This window comes from Atractosteus spatula, chromosome 3, assembly GCF_055471065.1.
Source record: "Atractosteus spatula isolate fAtrSpa1 chromosome 3, fAtrSpa1.hap1, whole genome shotgun sequence".
NCBI lineage: Eukaryota > Metazoa > Chordata > Actinopteri > Semionotiformes > Lepisosteidae > Atractosteus > Atractosteus spatula.
In genome coordinates this window covers 54971113-54988721 of record NC_142708.1, presented here as the reverse complement: position 1 = coordinate 54988721, position 17609 = coordinate 54971113, and the positions used below count along the sequence as shown (strand labels likewise).

The 17609-nt window shown below is 34.5% G+C and overlaps 1 protein-coding gene across 3 annotated transcripts in view; it reads right to left on the bottom strand.

Annotated features, from left to right (window-relative positions):
- The window catches only part of dapk1 (death associated protein kinase 1), an 83977-nt gene that overhangs the window by 7167 nt on the left and 59201 nt on the right, over positions 1 to 17609 (bottom strand). For all 3 annotated transcript variants that reach the window (XM_088911233.1, XM_088911234.1, XM_088911235.1), the window contains exons 8-22: positions 16976 to 17128; positions 16153 to 16198; positions 15862 to 15951; positions 14712 to 14804; positions 13119 to 13238; positions 12172 to 12270; positions 11660 to 11758; positions 10825 to 10923; positions 10360 to 10557; positions 7493 to 7690; positions 6940 to 7038; positions 3283 to 3360; positions 2798 to 3020; positions 1098 to 1280; positions 545 to 742 (exon numbers count right to left, since the gene is read on the bottom strand). In XM_088911233.1, the coding sequence (XP_088767359.1) occupies positions 545 to 742; positions 1098 to 1280; positions 2798 to 3020; positions 3283 to 3360; positions 6940 to 7038; positions 7493 to 7690; positions 10360 to 10557; positions 10825 to 10923; positions 11660 to 11758; positions 12172 to 12270; positions 13119 to 13238; positions 14712 to 14804; positions 15862 to 15951; positions 16153 to 16198; positions 16976 to 17128 (1976 nt within the window). The remainder of the gene's footprint in view (positions 1 to 544; positions 743 to 1097; positions 1281 to 2797; positions 3021 to 3282; positions 3361 to 6939; positions 7039 to 7492; positions 7691 to 10359; positions 10558 to 10824; positions 10924 to 11659; positions 11759 to 12171; positions 12271 to 13118; positions 13239 to 14711; positions 14805 to 15861; positions 15952 to 16152; positions 16199 to 16975; positions 17129 to 17609) is intronic.

The window sequence follows — 17609 nt, the reverse complement described above, 5'->3', positions numbered from 1 at the left end:
ATATCTGAAGATCCCATGGAAGTTTTTTGAAATACTACAGTTGTTAACTCAGTTATGCATGATGAATTCTGCTCTGTTCTTGTGTAATCTGAGCTCCCTAAATATTCTGCCTTAATTCAACTGAAATTGTATTTCCCTGGTTCTTTACCTGATCCGTTATATTCTAGGGCTGTTGGTGCATAATGGCATCACACACATGGGTGAGAATACATAATGCACTCTAAAAGTGTAATGTATATGTAGGCTACATTCAGAATGAAAAGCCAAGCAAAGGGTTTTCTAGTGTCAGCTCAGCCAAAGTAAAAGAAAATGTAAAAGTCGATTCTGTGTTTTTAAGAGGGTGAAGCCGAAGGAGCTGCTTGTGTGACCAGTCAAACCGGAATGTTGTGCCTGATTCTGGAGAGCTCCTCCAGGCACTGCAGCTCAGGGCATGAGGATGCAAGACAAGGAAAGGAAGTCAAAGGCTACTGATGGCGATGAAGATAAATAGGCTAAGCTGCACTGCTGTGCGCTCACAACAGGCAACTGCTTTAGAATAACATACCTATGGGTTCTTCTGGCAGGATTAAGGACTTGAGAAAGTTAAGCCAGAAAGTCACTTGATTAAGCTGGGTCTCGTAGGGTTCCTCCAAACTGAAAAGTATAACGTGAACTGCCGTGGTGTCATTTGCAGCAAAGTAATCATAGGAGCAGTAATATACAGGATTGCCAGAGAACTCCCACACGTTGAAATCACCCACACCTAAAAGAAAAAGAAAATCCCAAAATACATTTTAACAAAACTATACATAGCATAAACATGTATTTTTTATCTTTTCCACAGTCAATCTTTCCAATTCTCTTGAGCTGCAATTTTCAATTTGGCTGCAACATTAAATTCACTGAGCAGCAACCACATGTACTAATAAAAATAGTTTAATTAAAAAAAGGGACTGAGTAAGCAGTTAAAAACGTTTACCTCTACTGAGAACCAGAGATATCTGGCTTTAAAATACTAAGCACGGTATCAGATTTGACCAGTTCTGTTTTACAAAGCACTGCTAGAAAAGATCTTTCTCAACATCCATTTTAACCCTAATGCACTATAACTTACATACCATTAATGTTGGCATTCTGTATTTCAATTGCTTTGGTGGACTGGTCATCTGCAGCGGAGGAATTGTGCATCGGGGAAAAGACCTCCAGGACTCCCTTGGTCAGGCTGGGCTCAAACATCATACTGCGGCTTCTCACACTTACGTTTTCACAGCCAGGGTAGAGGTTTGAAATGCTCACTGAAACTGTGCACAACCACAGTGACTCATTGGTCAGCAAAAATGTACAGTGTAAAATGGCCAAGAACCTTATCTTACTTAGAATTCTTTTTCTTCCAAAGGTTAAGATGCAGCATTGAGAAGGTGTAAACCATTTAACTTTGTGAACATCAAAAGCACATTATGGATTAACAGGTGTTTTTAAAGAAATGTAATACTCTTGCCCACGTATTACACAGTTTCACACAGCAGATGGCGCTCTCTCTTTGAAAACAAACTCCTCCTATAGCCTTGAATTCAGCTTAATGTAACACTTGTCTTAGTGATTTAACAAAATAAAAATCTACTGAATTATGCCTCATGTTTCATTTTTATATTTGAATTAGCTTTCTGTAAAATCATTGGACAAAAGGCCCCACAAGGATTTCTTCAGTTTATTATGCTGTATCTGTTTTGTCAATTCTCAATGTTTTCAAAATACCCGTATAAAGTTATCACTGTAAACTACAGAAAAAGCTGAATGTTCATTAGACTACACCTGTATTTGGTAAGAATTTTTTTTTCAGAATTTTAAAACAAATTCTATAAGAAGAATTTATTTTAAAAATCTGCACCTGAAAATATATGATACTGTACCTGGACTAAACCTTTACTTGTTCCTCAACTGAATTATTATTGTTTTACAAATGCGTCAGTCACTCAGGAGACTACCACGACAGATCATTCAGGCTAATCATTGTAGCCTGGGAATTCAAACAGGAATTTGAAGGACAACTCCAGGCATTCTGTTGCAATGAGATTTTCAATTCACAGGTGTTGCTTGTTCAATTTACACAGTCATATGATAATGACTAGCATTAAAATTGACTGCTGGTATCATGAAGAAAGAACAAAAAAGAAAACAAATTTGCCTCAAACTATGGTAATTGAAATGACTAAATTGCAAACAAATGTACATACACATGTAAGTAGGACAAATGTAATGTAAATGTCTTAAAATTTCACTTTGGACAACTGATTGAGAATGATAATTAAAATCAGCCTGATAATTGGTATATAGACCAATTCAAACAGATAGCAGGTGTGTTCTTTCTGTGCTATTTTGGGACTGTATTAGTCCAGTGCACCACACAAAAAGTCATTTAGTGTTTTTTTTAATTTGTTGACATTCATCAATGAAATGAGAAATCAGTGCAGATGTGCAATTTTAGAGATTTGGAGATAAACAGAGGTTGCTAACTATTTCCATGTCACAACTGAAAAGTATAAATTGCCTCAATTGTTTTAAATTCTTTAAACAAGCCTGCATTGTTTCCTTCATAATTGACAACCATAAATGATTAAATGACAGATACTGGTACAGGTACAAAACAAGAAAGTGGTGGGAACATTTAAAGCAATCTGTAAATCTACATGGATTTTTCATCATTCGATTCCTTAAAATATGACAGAAAAAATTAACGGGTAAAGCATTTCTAGGTGAGATAATTAAGGAGGTCACGCAACTATGAGCGGTACTTCACTCATAGGGTGCTGTTGCATACCTGTTGGCTTTGAGGACATGGGGGAAGGAGGAAACCTGCTGGAATTGGTGGAGGACAACCTGGGTCTGCGTCTCCTGAAGAAACTTCTTAAAATCCCGCACCTGAGGGACTCGAGCAGGGTGGTCTTTCCTGAGCCAGAATGCCCAAAGAGTTTGAGCTTGATTCGAGGTTGTGGATTCTGTGTTGGTCTGAGCTGCTGGATGAAGCTTCCTTTGTGCGCATCCTGCAATAACCAGTTGCAGTGTGGAATTATTAAAGCAGGCGTTCAACTAAATACAAACTTATCGTATATTAATTATGACAATTCAAAACCTTTTTTAATCTATGCATTAGGTTAACCTGCAAAAGCTGCTTCTCTAAGGATTTAGCATGACAGAAAAATACATTTGAAGTGAAACAGTTCATCTTGAGCTTGATTAATGGAAGTAAAAGAGCAAGAGTCTTTTGCAGTCTGACAAAACAGCTTATAATAATCGCTTAATTACCTTTTTAAGCCTCCCCAGCAAGACTGCAATATGTTCATGCTGTTCATTTCTTGCAAGATCCTCTGCTGTCTTTCCATCCTGTTAAAAAGACAATTGATCTATTTACAAACGTATCACATGTCAATTATTGTTTTGGGCCTTTTGATGTAAATGTATAAAGCTATCAAGCTTGGAGACAGTATGACAGGAGGATAAGCTATAACAATAGGTATCACTTGTTTTCATGGGGGTGTTTAAAGCTTAAAAAGTGAAAAGAGCCTACAGCGCAGAAAAATAAAGCCCTCTGTTTGATCATAATCACCATCACATAGAAGATGTATTAACTGTCACAAGGGCTCTTGCTTTGTTGTAACAGCCCACTACATACAGTGCAGTCAGAACAGTGTAACAACAGTGCTATTTTTTGCAACATGTCTAGGGCACTTTGACTGAATTAATAAATTAGTGTTATTAGCATCTACAATACTGATTAACTAATGATTACAGCCTTTCAAAGGCAACTGCTAGGCAGTTAGCCCGAAAGACCACTTTATTTGGGAATTCCATTTTTATCCATTACTGTGGATCCAGTCTCTACCTCTTTAAATAAAAAAATAATATTGTTGTATCTTTAAAACCCTTATTCACTGCTGTCTCATCTCCTAGAAAGTGACTTCCCCTATCAGGCACCAGTGTGTCTGAATTGGCTAGATAAACTAGTATTGAGGTGTTTGCATAGCTGCAGTGGTATCTAACTAGTTATCAGCCCAATTTGAATACAGACACAATGGTTGGATCACTTACCAAGCTCAAGCTGGGAGGTACACAAAAAGGACAAAAAAACAGATGTAATAAAAGAAGAAGAGAGCAAACTGCAGCCTACAACCAATGCTCACCTCTGGATTCCTCCTTAATGAACAAAAGTCTATCAACGATTAGTTACTGAAGGGGCACAAGACTAAATTCAAGGTATAGTGATTTCACATTTCCTTTTGAAAATCCACCAAGCAGAGGTTGTCATTCTTGCCTGGTTATTTGGATGCATTTTTGCTTCGGAGCAAACTTTTTTTTAGCATTTGTGTAGAGGGAAGGCTCACCTGTGGAAGATTAGTTTGTAAAAGTATTCTGCCCTACCCTTCTTAAGACTTGTTTATTTCTGAGTGCTTTACGGTAGTCAAACCAAGTAGGGATTTACTGGGAGAGGATTAAATGTAATGAGCTCTAAGCAATCTTTCTTACTGTGAATAGTAGTTTGTATATATTTGTGTTTTTTCCATAAATATCTTACAATATTTTCTTTACTGTAAATGTTGTGCTAAATGTTTTCTGTCTTTCTCATTCATTGGTCACACCAATAAAGCCCTTTGAAATTGAATTCAATCGATCTTTGTCTTGTAAGGCATTCCTTTTTTATCTTATACCACCAAAGTACAGTATTCCCAAAAGACTGAAAGAAACCATGTGACCTTGCTTTGTGTTTCTTGACTACTGTGAGAGTGTTATTAGTTAACTTTTATAAATAACTCAAACTGGTGTCAGGATTGACATCTTTTTTGAATAACTTCTACCAGCCACATTACATTAAAAAAAGCTGCCTTAAAATTTGTTATTTCATGTTATATAATGTACTGTAGTGATACAGTACATTTATAGTTTGGGAAAAGAAAAATGAGAACATACAGCAACATATGATACCCTCAAATGAAGAAATGCATACTTGAAAAATTATCAAGAAACCAATAAAAGAGAAAACCAAAGCAGGCCCAACTTGACTGTAATGACTCCACATTTCAATATGCAATCACTTTACATAAGGCTTTCTGTAGTCAATTAATGGGTACTGAAGCATGGAAGAAGCAGCAGTTTAAAAAATATTCTGACAACTTTCTGCTTAGGTCCTCCTCTTCTGTGCTCAAAGTAGCAAAGTGCTTTCTAATTGCAAATAGTTTTTTAGCAGCCCTAAAATATCAAATGGCTTATAGACTAAAGAAATATTAAAGCATCTAATAAAAAAAAATTGGTTCAGGTAAAATGGATTCAGGATTAGTCAGTAATATGTTTGTCTATGAGGGAAGCAATATCTACAACATATGGGTACTTACAGAATATGTGACCACATACAGTAGCTTAAATTACAGCACTCACAAATTAGTAGATGGCAAAACAAATGTTTCTCAAACGGTATGTTACAGAAATTAAAGCACAGTGGGTGTAACTACTCTATACTCTATCTACAGTCTTTATACTCTATGTTCTAAATGAACAAACAAGGTTTGTACTCACATTAAGAGCATTAACTACCTGTGTTGCACCTATGTCTTGTATATATTTAATTTTATGTTAAGGATGTGGGGACAGCGGGTATTCTTCCTTTTAATCAGTAATGAAATAAATGAGCTTAAACATCTGCTCACAGCCATGGCATACGGTAGTAGTGGATACTGCTTGGAGATGGACTGACTTGCTCCTAGAATGAATCTTCTTTACTTAGCAAATATTTGCAAGACAAACTAGAAAACAGGAGACCGACTTTATGAGGAAAAAAAACAGGTTTGCCATGTTAGTATACACAAGTTCTGTTCTTAACATCTTTTTGACCCATGCTCACCACTTACAGTATTATTTGAAATACATAGTATATTGGGGAAAAAACTGCCAATTTTCCCCTGTGGTGTTATATGTACTCAGTTTCTCAATTTTGACACGTACACTGCTACTTTCATTTCGATGGATATGAGATAGGAAAAAAAATAAAGGCTAATTCCCCTGTGTCACATGGACATTACTTTATTATTGATAGCACTTATCCAGAAGGCACTGGATTTGAGGTAATCAGTGAAAGAATCCTCAGGTTTATTGTTCATTCAGTGAAAATCAACCATAAACCAAGTCCCTGAATGATACTCCTGTTTTTCCAAGTACTATCACAGAGTGCAGTTTGTCCAATTGAAGTCCTTGTTGAAAAGGACTAAAACAATCTTTTGTAAGCTTGTGTCCTTCAGCTGTATCAAGAAGGGCATCGATTTACAGTCTGAAATTCTGCCTTTTTGTACTTCAAGGTAAATAAAGAAATACAGAACATACAATAGGAAACAATGAAACTTTCATAAAATAAATTACAAAAATATACTATTTATACAACTGAAAAATAGCTGCATCGTTCCAGAAATATCAATGATCAATCTTTAGATTTTCTAATACTTGAGAGTTATCTGCATTTTCCTATATACACTACACCTTTCATGAGAAATTCTTCAATTTATGGGGATTCTGTTTGATTCTCTACTGATGACCTGAACAATCTTTTGTCTAATTTAAAGATTTAAATTAAAAAAAAATCTCAAAACTAAATTCTGATAAGTAAAAGTAAGTTTTGATTTCCTGATTTTAGAAGAGGGAACTACACTACTGTATGTTAGTACATTACTATTTAAACTATTACTGTAGGTCTTAATTATTACCTATCCTACATAAAATAAAAATCTTAGTTTAAGCAGGTGGTCAGATTAAGAAGGAAAGACTTAAAAACAAACGATTATATTAAAACAACCAGATATGGTGCATAGATAATCATAGTTTCTCACAGGTGGTTGAGAAGGTTAAATTTATTTTTTTTTAAAAATTACATATTCCATTAAAACGGATTAATTTTTGTTTCTGTTTTTAGCTAACACTTACATTGGTGACAGCATCTATGTTAGCACCAGCAACACAAAGGTAGCGAACAGCATCAAGGCATCCATTGTTAGCTGCTAAATGCAGTGGGGTTCTTCCATACTGTAAGAATTAAATAAAGATTAATATTGTGAAACAGAATAATTAATCAGATTTAAATAATTATAAAAAGCATAGGAGATATGAATACTTTACATTCTTTCGTCTTTTACCATACCAGGTTGAAGCTGTCGCTAAAATAGCTAATCATGTGGGAAATTATGCAATCATAAAGGATAAATGTCATCACAGAAAAGTCTTTTCTTTAAAAGATACTAATTCCAGATGCGCCTAAGATTCTTTACTTGCAGAAGTTGACTCATTTCGCCAAAGATCAGCTCAGGTTCACACAGTCCTCTGGCATAATGGAATCTGTGTTTTAAAGAGCATGAAGAGCTGTTCCTCTCAGCCATCAAATTCAAGAACACAAAACAGAAAGAGAGGTTATAGTGGAAATACTAACGGTGGACTACTACTGTACATGTACTGTATGCAAAATAATCTTCTCTCTACTTACTTTATTTGGAATATCCAGGCTACACTTTGCATCACAAAGAGACAGCAGAATGGGGACATTGCCGTCCTTGCAGGCAATATGCAGTGGAGTGTTTCCATGGCGGTCCTGTACATCCACATAGCAGCCATGACTGATGAGGCACTTCACCACGTCAATCTGACACCTTCGCACTGCTAGGTGCAGCGCTATATGCCCATCCTAAAACAAAACCAAGCATGAGTTTTATTATCAATGCCAAAATATGCAGCAAATTGAATGGAATTTATCGCTTAGAACTGCCACAAATACAGTTACAGTACTATCAGTAACTAATAAAAGTTACTATCAGGAAGATGCAGCGTTAATTTAGTCACCACTTTTTGATGCTTAGTCTTACCATGTTGATTAAAATGTTTATTAGTCATAGTCACATTTTATCTTGTTGAATACATTTTTACTATAATTACTTTTACTTGACTAAAAGTCAAACTTATTAAAAATAAAAATTTTAACATTTAAGCAGTTTAATTTGAATATATATATAATGAAATGCATAAAGGTTTCAGTTTTATTAATTTTTAGATTAAAATGAATGAATTCTTTAGTTTCTTTTTAATCTTTGAATATTAAGGAAATTTTGTTTAGTCTTTCTTTAATTTACAACAATGACTGTTGTTTTGTCTGGCATATAATTGTTTAGCAACTTTCCAATTACCACGCTGAGCAAGGAACAAGTGCGTAAAACCGATTAGGAACCTAAACTGATACTCTAAGAAAATATTTCACACATCTGATAAGATTCTTTAAAAAGTTACAAGTCTTTGTTTTATATTCTGAAGTATATTGATCCCCGGAGAGGTTAAATATCAAATACAAAAAATATTTGTGCAATTATAGGATAAATAATAAATACTCATATACAGCACATACAATGTGTATGACCAACTCTCACATTTTAAAAGAGTAATGTACTTCTTACAAATTAATCAGTAGCCAAGACATAAAACAGGTAATTTTCTAACATGCAAGTTGCAAAATATATTAGAATGAATAATGTTTAATTATTCTTTCTTAGTTTATTACTTACTTTCATGACTAGCTGCAATGTAAAACAAAACGTTTTTATTAGTGCCACCGTGTCAAGGATCTGTTGATTCATATGGGGCTACAAATTTATTGCCGTTTTTCAACTCATAATGCAGCCATATTCTTTTTCTTTATGTTCAGTAATGTTTTACAATAGCTCTTCCTATTGTTTATTGTATTTGAACTACTGCCAAACTCCAGATCTTTTTCATTCCAGCTGAAAGCATGGAATACTGCAAGAAAGTATTTCTTGGGTCTCTGCGCCTTTTCTTTTTCTTTTTAATAAATGTGTTCTAGTTTTCCTAATCAAATTAATACAGCGTATAAATCACATTATCTGGGTACACATCAATTAACACACTATAAGTGTTTATGATATGAGGTGTGGATAATACTAAACAAAAGAGATGAGGAAAGAAAAGGACACACCCCAATACTTGAAACTGTCACACAGCAGTAGCCCTGAGGCATTGTGTCACAGCCCTAGGATTACACCCATGAGAGTCAGCATTTTGTTTGCCACACAGAAGGTTTGCCAGACAGAAGGTAAACGCTCAAACGGTGAACCTCATGTAATGAAATGAATTTTCATATGAGTTTCAATCATTTATGTGGCAGGTGTAATTTGTATCGAATGTGTAGGTCTATGGAGAAAATTCAGAATTCAGTATGCCGATGAACATTTGTAAACAACAGGGTTAGTCCACAGGCGATCTAGCATGAAAGTCACCAGCCAGTAGCATGTGTGACCGCCACTGAAAAAAATACCAGCTGTACATCAGTGCTGGATGCTTCACATCTGGTTGCAGGTGGTGCCATGAGGGATTCTGTCCCATTCCGCTCATAGAGCCCTAGATCTATATCATAAGTGTCTGTTTACCGGTCTCTGAGCTCTAGATGCTACATCATCCTAGCTCATCCAATAAATGGTCAGTGGGTTATCTGCCCTATTAAGAATGATGTTCTTATACGAGCAGCCTGAAAATGTGTGCTATTCTCTTGGAATGTTTGTGCACAAGGATAAACCCGCAAGAAGGGAAGGAACTGAAGACCTAGGTATCAACCAATATAGTGCTATGCAGTGCTATTTTCCTATAAGTAGCTACAAGTAGAGTTCTATAGTGATTCCACTTGTATGGCACTCCAGCCCAGACTATCTCACTTGGAGCTGTTTAATTAGCATATCATTCTGCACATCTGTACCATACACTCTGATATCCATCAGTGTGTTTTACCAGAACCTTGATTCATTACCTAAGAGGACTTGACTCCATAGCTAGCAGGTGCTCATGCAGTTTTCAAGAAATTGATGCCATGAAGCACTGTTTTCATATTACGCTGGACATAACTGGCTTCTTTCTATGATAATAATACTGAATTCACCTTTTTCATTGCTTTTAATATAACAAGAGGTTCATGAGTTCAAAATCTATAGTAGAAATCTTACATTTCATAGAACAAAAAAATCAAAGAGGAAGCATTAATATTAATTACAGCAAAGTGGTTAAGTATTTGTACAACTGGACAATAAATTGCACATTAGCAGGCATACTACATTGCCATCTGTGACACTAATATTTTAAGGAAAGGCATCACTAAACTGCTTTTCATTTTCAAGTAGCTTTCAATCGTGAAAAAAAAAATATTTAACCACATGCCTAAATGGCCTTACATTGTATTAATTCATGTCTTTCTACATAATGATCGGAAAAGTTGTGTTTGACTCAAGAAGTCTCTGCTAAAAGTATATTAAAAAGGTTTCTCTGGCAAACATTAATGAAATCATCTCAGTGCCACCTCACCTTGTCTGTGGAATCCAGATCAGCACCATGCTCCAGCAGGCACTCAACAATATCTCGGTATCCTCTGGATGAGGCAGTCAGAAGAGGAGTCTCCCCTTCTTTATTCTTAACATTGACATCGCAACCAGCTTCACAGAGAACTTTGGCAACAGGATAATAACCATGCCAGGCTGCACAATGTAAGGGAGTTTCCTGCTCCTGTAGGAAAAATCCATTTTAGATTTAACTAAATGATAAAGTGAATAGAAACCTGCTGTCTTTTATGACTTTAGATGTTAACACAGTTGAAGCACTGCTTCACACTGTTTAACTGAATCTGGAAAATACTCATCAAATACATTTCTAGTGACTCGACAGTTAACATTTCAAAAGCAGAAAAGAAAGCTGACACTAGAGCATGAACAGCATTATTTTCTCAGGGATGGTGTGAAAGCCAAGATAGTGTTAAAATCAAGTCACACAAACCTTGTCTCGCACATTTGGATTGGCTTGAATACTGCAGAGGTATTGGACCACATCTACATTCCCATACCTGGCAGCTACGTGAAGAGCGGTTTCTCCAGACTGCCAAGGAAAAACACGTATTATTATTGTTCTTGCTGCGTTATCAATTTTGTTACACAATCATCAAACTAATGTACAATGGTCTCCAACTTTAGGGGAATAATGTGCTGCACATTATTGATAAGTGATAATACATAGTCAATGACTAATAACAGCAGGGTTAATTAAAAAAAATATTCCTTATCTTTTCATGCAATGATGTTTATGTCAAACGATCAGACACCCCAGTAAGTAATAGAGAAACTTCACATGCCTGATGAGTATCTGAAGAGCAGACATACAGTAATCCTTGCACTTAACAAATTACATGAGCGAAATTTTACAAAGAAACCACCTTCCTAATGACTTTGCTTAAATACAAACTAAGAAATAGAACTTGAAAACCTGCTTGTGCAGTTCAAAGTGAAGGCAGTTCAAGCCCTGCATCAAAATGATAAATGATATTTGAAAGACCAAATTCTTGGAATTAAATTGTGCAGAACCCACAGTGAAAGTAAAGAACTAAGAGATGTTACAGGGTACATTTCGCAGCCAGATCTGTATCCATGGTAACGACAAGTAATATTCTGAAAAGTACATTAATAGGCCACCATGCACATTTTTTTTAATTAGACGCTTCATAATTATATGAATGTTAAAGCCTTATTTTATGGCAACAGTAAATTTGAGCATTCTGTTGCTGCACATGAGCCTCTCAGAAAGCAGATGTACAACGGTGCAGTGGTGGTGTATTTACCTTATCCTGGACATCCAGGGGGCACTTTCTTTCATTGAGGAATTTTAAGGTTTCTACATGACTATTTCGAGCAGCATAATAGATGGCATTTGCACCAGACTGTGGAGGAGAAATAGGTTAGCCATTAGAACAGGTAATATAATGACAAAAAAGATTAACATGACCTTGGCTATTGCCCGCGATTTCTCCTTTTGAAAACCATATATATTTAGCAATACAGACATTTCACAGGTGACTGTTTTATCATAGTATAGCTAAAGGAAAATTAAGAAATACACTGTATTAGTAAGCCATGGTTCTCATTAAAAAATATTATTATTGCATAGATACCCACATATACATTTTGAAATGTATTAAATATATTTAATACATTTTGCAGTTATGAAATATCCACTATAAATTTACTGAGACCAGAACTTTGCAGGAAACAGCGTGCTGTCTTTATTGACTCATTAATGCATTTTATTATTAACAGGTTGCCCATAACCACATGTATCCTGCATGATTCCTACCTTGTCTTGTGCCTGAATCTCTGCTCCCTTTTTCATCAGCAGATCAAGTATCTGACTGTTTCCACATGCTGCTGCTATGAGAAGGGGAGGTGTTCCATGCTAAAGCATGAAAAACGATTAATCTACAATTAACACCTGCAACTACGCAACTTAATTTCACACGTCATTTCTTATTCATAGCATATTCATATTGAGGGAATTATAACAACGACAATATCATAAATATGTCTGTTTTTATATGTTGCAATAGTTTTATCATTTTTAAGCAGTACTTTAAACATCCAAGGTTAAAAAATGCACACAGTGTAAGGGAAAACTTTGTATTAATAAAGCATGCAAGTTAACCGAAAATATGCAGAGCTTGATGCCTCCTGGTGATGCAATGGTCATTATTTTTTTGCTGTTCAAAACAATTTATCACAATGCTCCCCCAATGAAGTTTCACTTAACAGCACAAACATAATTGTCATTGCTTTCTTTAGCAACGTCTCAGAACTGAATAATATCCAGTGTTCTGTGATATGATCTGTATATAAAACCTGCATTTTGAGATGTCTTTAACTACAGTTTGTACTGTGAGGCCTTAAATTTTTATCATATTTAACTGTCTTAGACCCTTTAAAAACATTATTATTTTTACCAAAGCCCATTTAGACCCCTGAGAGAAAACTATTATACATTTTTTATTCTTACACAAAATACTGCTATTTACACTTTTCAGTTTAGAAAACTGTTATCACTGTACTTGATTTTACACACAGCTTTTCATGTTAAACAGAAAATGGAAAGGTTGTCTAGTGCTTTTTTCACCTTCTGTTTTTTTACCAAATGGACTTCTTGTTGAAAACAAACAGTATCTGCATGAGAGCTACAGAAAATGTATGGATTTTTTTATAAAGAAAGGCTTAAAAATTTACTGCTGAGAAATTCAGAGTCTGTATTTCTACCTTGTTAGGCTGGTTGATGTCGTAACTTGTCAGAGATCCAAGAAGGTGCTGCAGCCCAGGGACATTGTCATCATTGATGGCATGAATAATTGCTTTCATCACAAAGGAGTCTTCATCATCCTTTAAAAATACATTTATTTTAGTAATTTTTTCTCTTTATTTGGGAATAGGTGTTAAAACTTGCATGTGTTTTGAAGACATTACTTTATGACTTTCCTTATTAAGGTTTTTTTAAAATAAGTTAATTTTATGAACTTGAAGTAATTTTTAGGGTTTTAGATTAAACAAATAAAAATGACTTTACTAAAAAGAAAAATAAAGTATTAGTAACAGTGAATCACTATTTAAAGAAGCCTTTCATTTTGTGATAATCCCCTTAAATAGTATTTTTCTAAGAAAGTATTGTCTTATTGGTTTGTAAATGCAGCTTGTGACCCATAATCTTCAGCATAATTTGACAATTCCAAAATATGACTCTTGTATATGAATGCTCAGCTGCACAGCTAGGATGTAACAGCTAAAGGGAAAAGACTAAACCCATTCAAGCATTCACAGATGCACTCAACCAGCAATGTGCAAGTCAGAACCTAAAGCTCCAGATATTGCTTTACTGGAACAGAATATATTAGGCTAAATCTAAGGCGCACATTATAATTGGGTCAAACAAAAGAGAATCTGGTTGAATGCAACACAGCAGCTGGATTTGCAACTATTGTTATAAAATGCAGCAGAAAATTCAAATCAAGTCCCAAACATTTTACAACACATAAACTACCTTTATATAAAAATGTATAGTGGACGTGCAATATGGGTCTAAATATATAACTGCAGATAGGTAAAATATTGCATGTTAACTCCTTTCACTTTCATAATTTAAGTTTGATGAAAGTCAAAGTAAATATTTGACTTTAAAGCTCTGTCCTAAGCTTCATCCAAAATGCAAGTTAATTAAGGCAGTACTCTATAGATAATAATAGTTACATTTTGTATACTAGTAGTGAAATCAATAAAACTGGATGATTTTTAATTCTGGTATTACTACACACATTTATCTGTCCCAGATTTGCTACTAGGGGCAGTGAAACATTCCACTTGGCTTTCATGAAGATGCAGATTTGTACATCATCACTGGCATTGGTGGAAACATGAAACCGGAAGTTAATTATTTTCAGCTCCTCAGGCAAGCCCTGCTGCTCAGGATTAAACAAACTCCGGTGAAGATGCGGTGTCAATTAGCCCTAGAACACAGATTTCTGTATTCTCAGAGGACTACTTATATCCGTGTACTGTTTCTTACTTTCCACATGCCACATTCATCACTATCCCAACTGTGTTTTTTAAAATCAAATTACAATGTATTTTATATACTGATGGGAGTTGTCTCCCATTCTCAAGAATTCCCATCTGTGGACAACTACATTGATTTAAAAGCTCACTTTTACAGTGTGAAAATAACTCAATTTAGAACTTGCAAGATATCTGCAGATCTTTTTCTCCTTAAAGGAGGGAGTATACTGTAAATCATACATGACATTAACAGCACTAAGACAACTTTTGAAGACAATAGAAGTTCATCTTCATTATGTTACTTACTAGAGTATCATCGCTCCGTGCAACACTGATATTGCTTCTAGACAGAAAAGATCTTGACAGCCGATTACACAAGGAGATGAGACGTACCGATTGCTGAACAAAACAAAAACACGTTTATAATGAAAAAGAAATGATACCAAGGAATCATTTATCACATAACTTAACATGACCATAAAGTTACGCAACATCCAATAACCTGGAATTTTATCTTAAAATTCTTCTTATTTATGGAAGGAGCATTTAGGGGTATTTCAAAGTCAAAATATGATGTTTTATCTTTCTTAAACCTTTCTTGCTAGCAGTTAAAAACAAACTGATAGCAAATTATTGAGAATTCCAAGAAATGTTTACAAAATTGGTACATGATATTTATAAACATTTAAAATTTCATTCTAAAACATAACTATCTTCACAGTAAAATGAACAGGATTATAAATTTGTTCAGTTCTAAATTGAAAGCCACAAATTTGAGATGTGTATACCGAGATGTATACCAAACTTGTAAGGATTTGTTTGAGTTTTACATACAAAACTTTATGTGGAATTTGAGCAGTAATGATCCCAATCAGATATGAAAGGTTATATAAATATTCTGTGCATTTTCATAAGTCTTCATAAGCAGTAAAGAAAGATATTTACATTATGGTTTACAAAGCTGTTTCCTTAATGGTAATACTGTTTTTGCTTCCGAAGATTAATTGCTTAAGAAAAGCAACGTAAGTTTCTGTAGCAAAGAGTGAAAATGTTTATAAGTGGATGCTTTTAACCATTCACCTATTCAGAAAAAGTATATACCACAAAACTTTTTAAAAGCTGTAGAAAATATTTTAAGTGATATACAGCATACAAAATACTTCTTTTCAAGCCATCAGGATCATTTCCATCAGAACAGGTCAAGAAATGAAAATGTCACACTCAAAGCAATATCTAGACTAACCACTAACAGCTGAGCAAAAAGAAATCAGTTTCTCAGCTCCTTAAAGATTTTTGTTAAAACTCAATTTAACAGGTTTGATTAGTCTAGAAGTGTAGATTTATTTGACTTTTGATAATTAACATTAAACAATTTTTATTAAAATATCATTATATCACAACTTATTCCATTTAGTGACAAGTGTCCTAGGCTGAATAAATATAGAACCAAAGATACCTTCCATTTTCTCCGGGCTGCAAACTTTTTAAGTTTTTCCACATTTACTGCTGATTCCTTTCTACTGAGTGCTTGCTGTGTGTCCTTGGGCTAAAAGTAGAGAAAAAGACATAGTTAAAATGCATTTATTGTACAAAATAATGGCTGAAAAATGATTTACTATTGAACTTATATTCATAATTTCAGTCTACTTTACAATGACCCTACATTTATTTGTTAGAAAAGGGTATGTTTTGCATGAGCTCATTCCATACAAAAACACATTAGATTAAATCCCACAGCTGGACCAACCTTAATCCATGGATGGTGTAAACTGTCTTGAATTGTCATTCGTTTTCTGTCAGAAGACAAAAAAATAAGAAGAGAATTCTTAGTCTGTGCAGTCCAGCACTGTACTGCACTTAGGAATATTTAGAGAGCTCCACTGTCATGGAATTTGTTTAATACCAAATTCATTTTCTCCCTCCTCTGTGTAGTAGATAAGTTTTTAAGTTTACAGATTTAGAATGGTATTTATGATTATATAACTGCCACCTTTAAGTCTGCTTGATCTAGATATTGCATAAAAACTGTTAAGTCAATATAACCATTAGGTATAAATGTGGTAAAACACGGACAATAACTTCCATATTTTAGTTCTCTTTTAAAACTCTTGCATCACTAGATCAGAGGACAACAGAGATTCAGTTAATGAGAAGTAGGAAAAACGCGGAACAGGAGTACAAAGGATAAATGTATAATCTGCTAATGTTTGGTTAGAGAGTGAAACATGCATATAAACCAAAACAGGAAGCAAATAATGTTTCAGAAAGCAATGTCATAGGTCAGCTGTTTGAATCTTCCAGACAGCAGTGCTCTGTAAGAATACTGCAAGAAGTCAACAGGGATTTTTTTACCACAGCTGTGGTATCACTCAAACTGTTCTCTCTAATTTGTCAAACAGGTAGGATTTTTCTATAATCTCCGAGATTTTTCCGAGAGCAATTTTTCCTTTGTGAGAAAATAGAACATTAGTTCGCATTTTACTACATCATTAAAATCCGCAACTGATTTTTTGGGACATGGTATAATACAATGTTTAAAAGTAACAACTCAAAGGAAAGATTAAACATACTTTGGATCTTTTATCAAAAGCCTTCTAATAAAATCTTTAGCTAGATTGCTTGTATTACTGAAGAACTCCTCGTCAAACTCGTAGTTCACTGCAGATACATTTGCCAAAGTCTCTTGCTTGTTATCACCCAGGAAGGGAGAGGCTCCACTCAAGCTGTAAAATAAAAAAAAAACAGAAAAAATGCTGTGGAGTTTCATAAAAGCCTGAACTAAGTGGAAAAAAAATAAGGAACTGAAATTAAAACAAAACTGAAGCTTATTTCATAACTGATGAATCTTAAGCCTATTAACCTATTATCTCCAGAAATAGAGCAAACTTATGTTCAGGCATGGAAAAAAGTCTAAAAATATTAAAGTAAAAGAGCACAACATTGAAAACCTGCCCATGAATAGAACAGGCATTATTTGAAACCAAAGAATTGCACTTGACATTCCCTGGATTTTATTATTTCTTATTAAGAAGATAAGATAATTTAATGACTTCAAATTGAGACAATGTGACAATTTAAGCTTTGTTCCATTCTTAAATGCACTCATTTGAATGTTCCTCCAATATTTAATGTGTACACGACTAAATTAAAAATATTTTAACACAAATCAATTTTTTAGCCACGGCATTATACAGTTTAACTGAA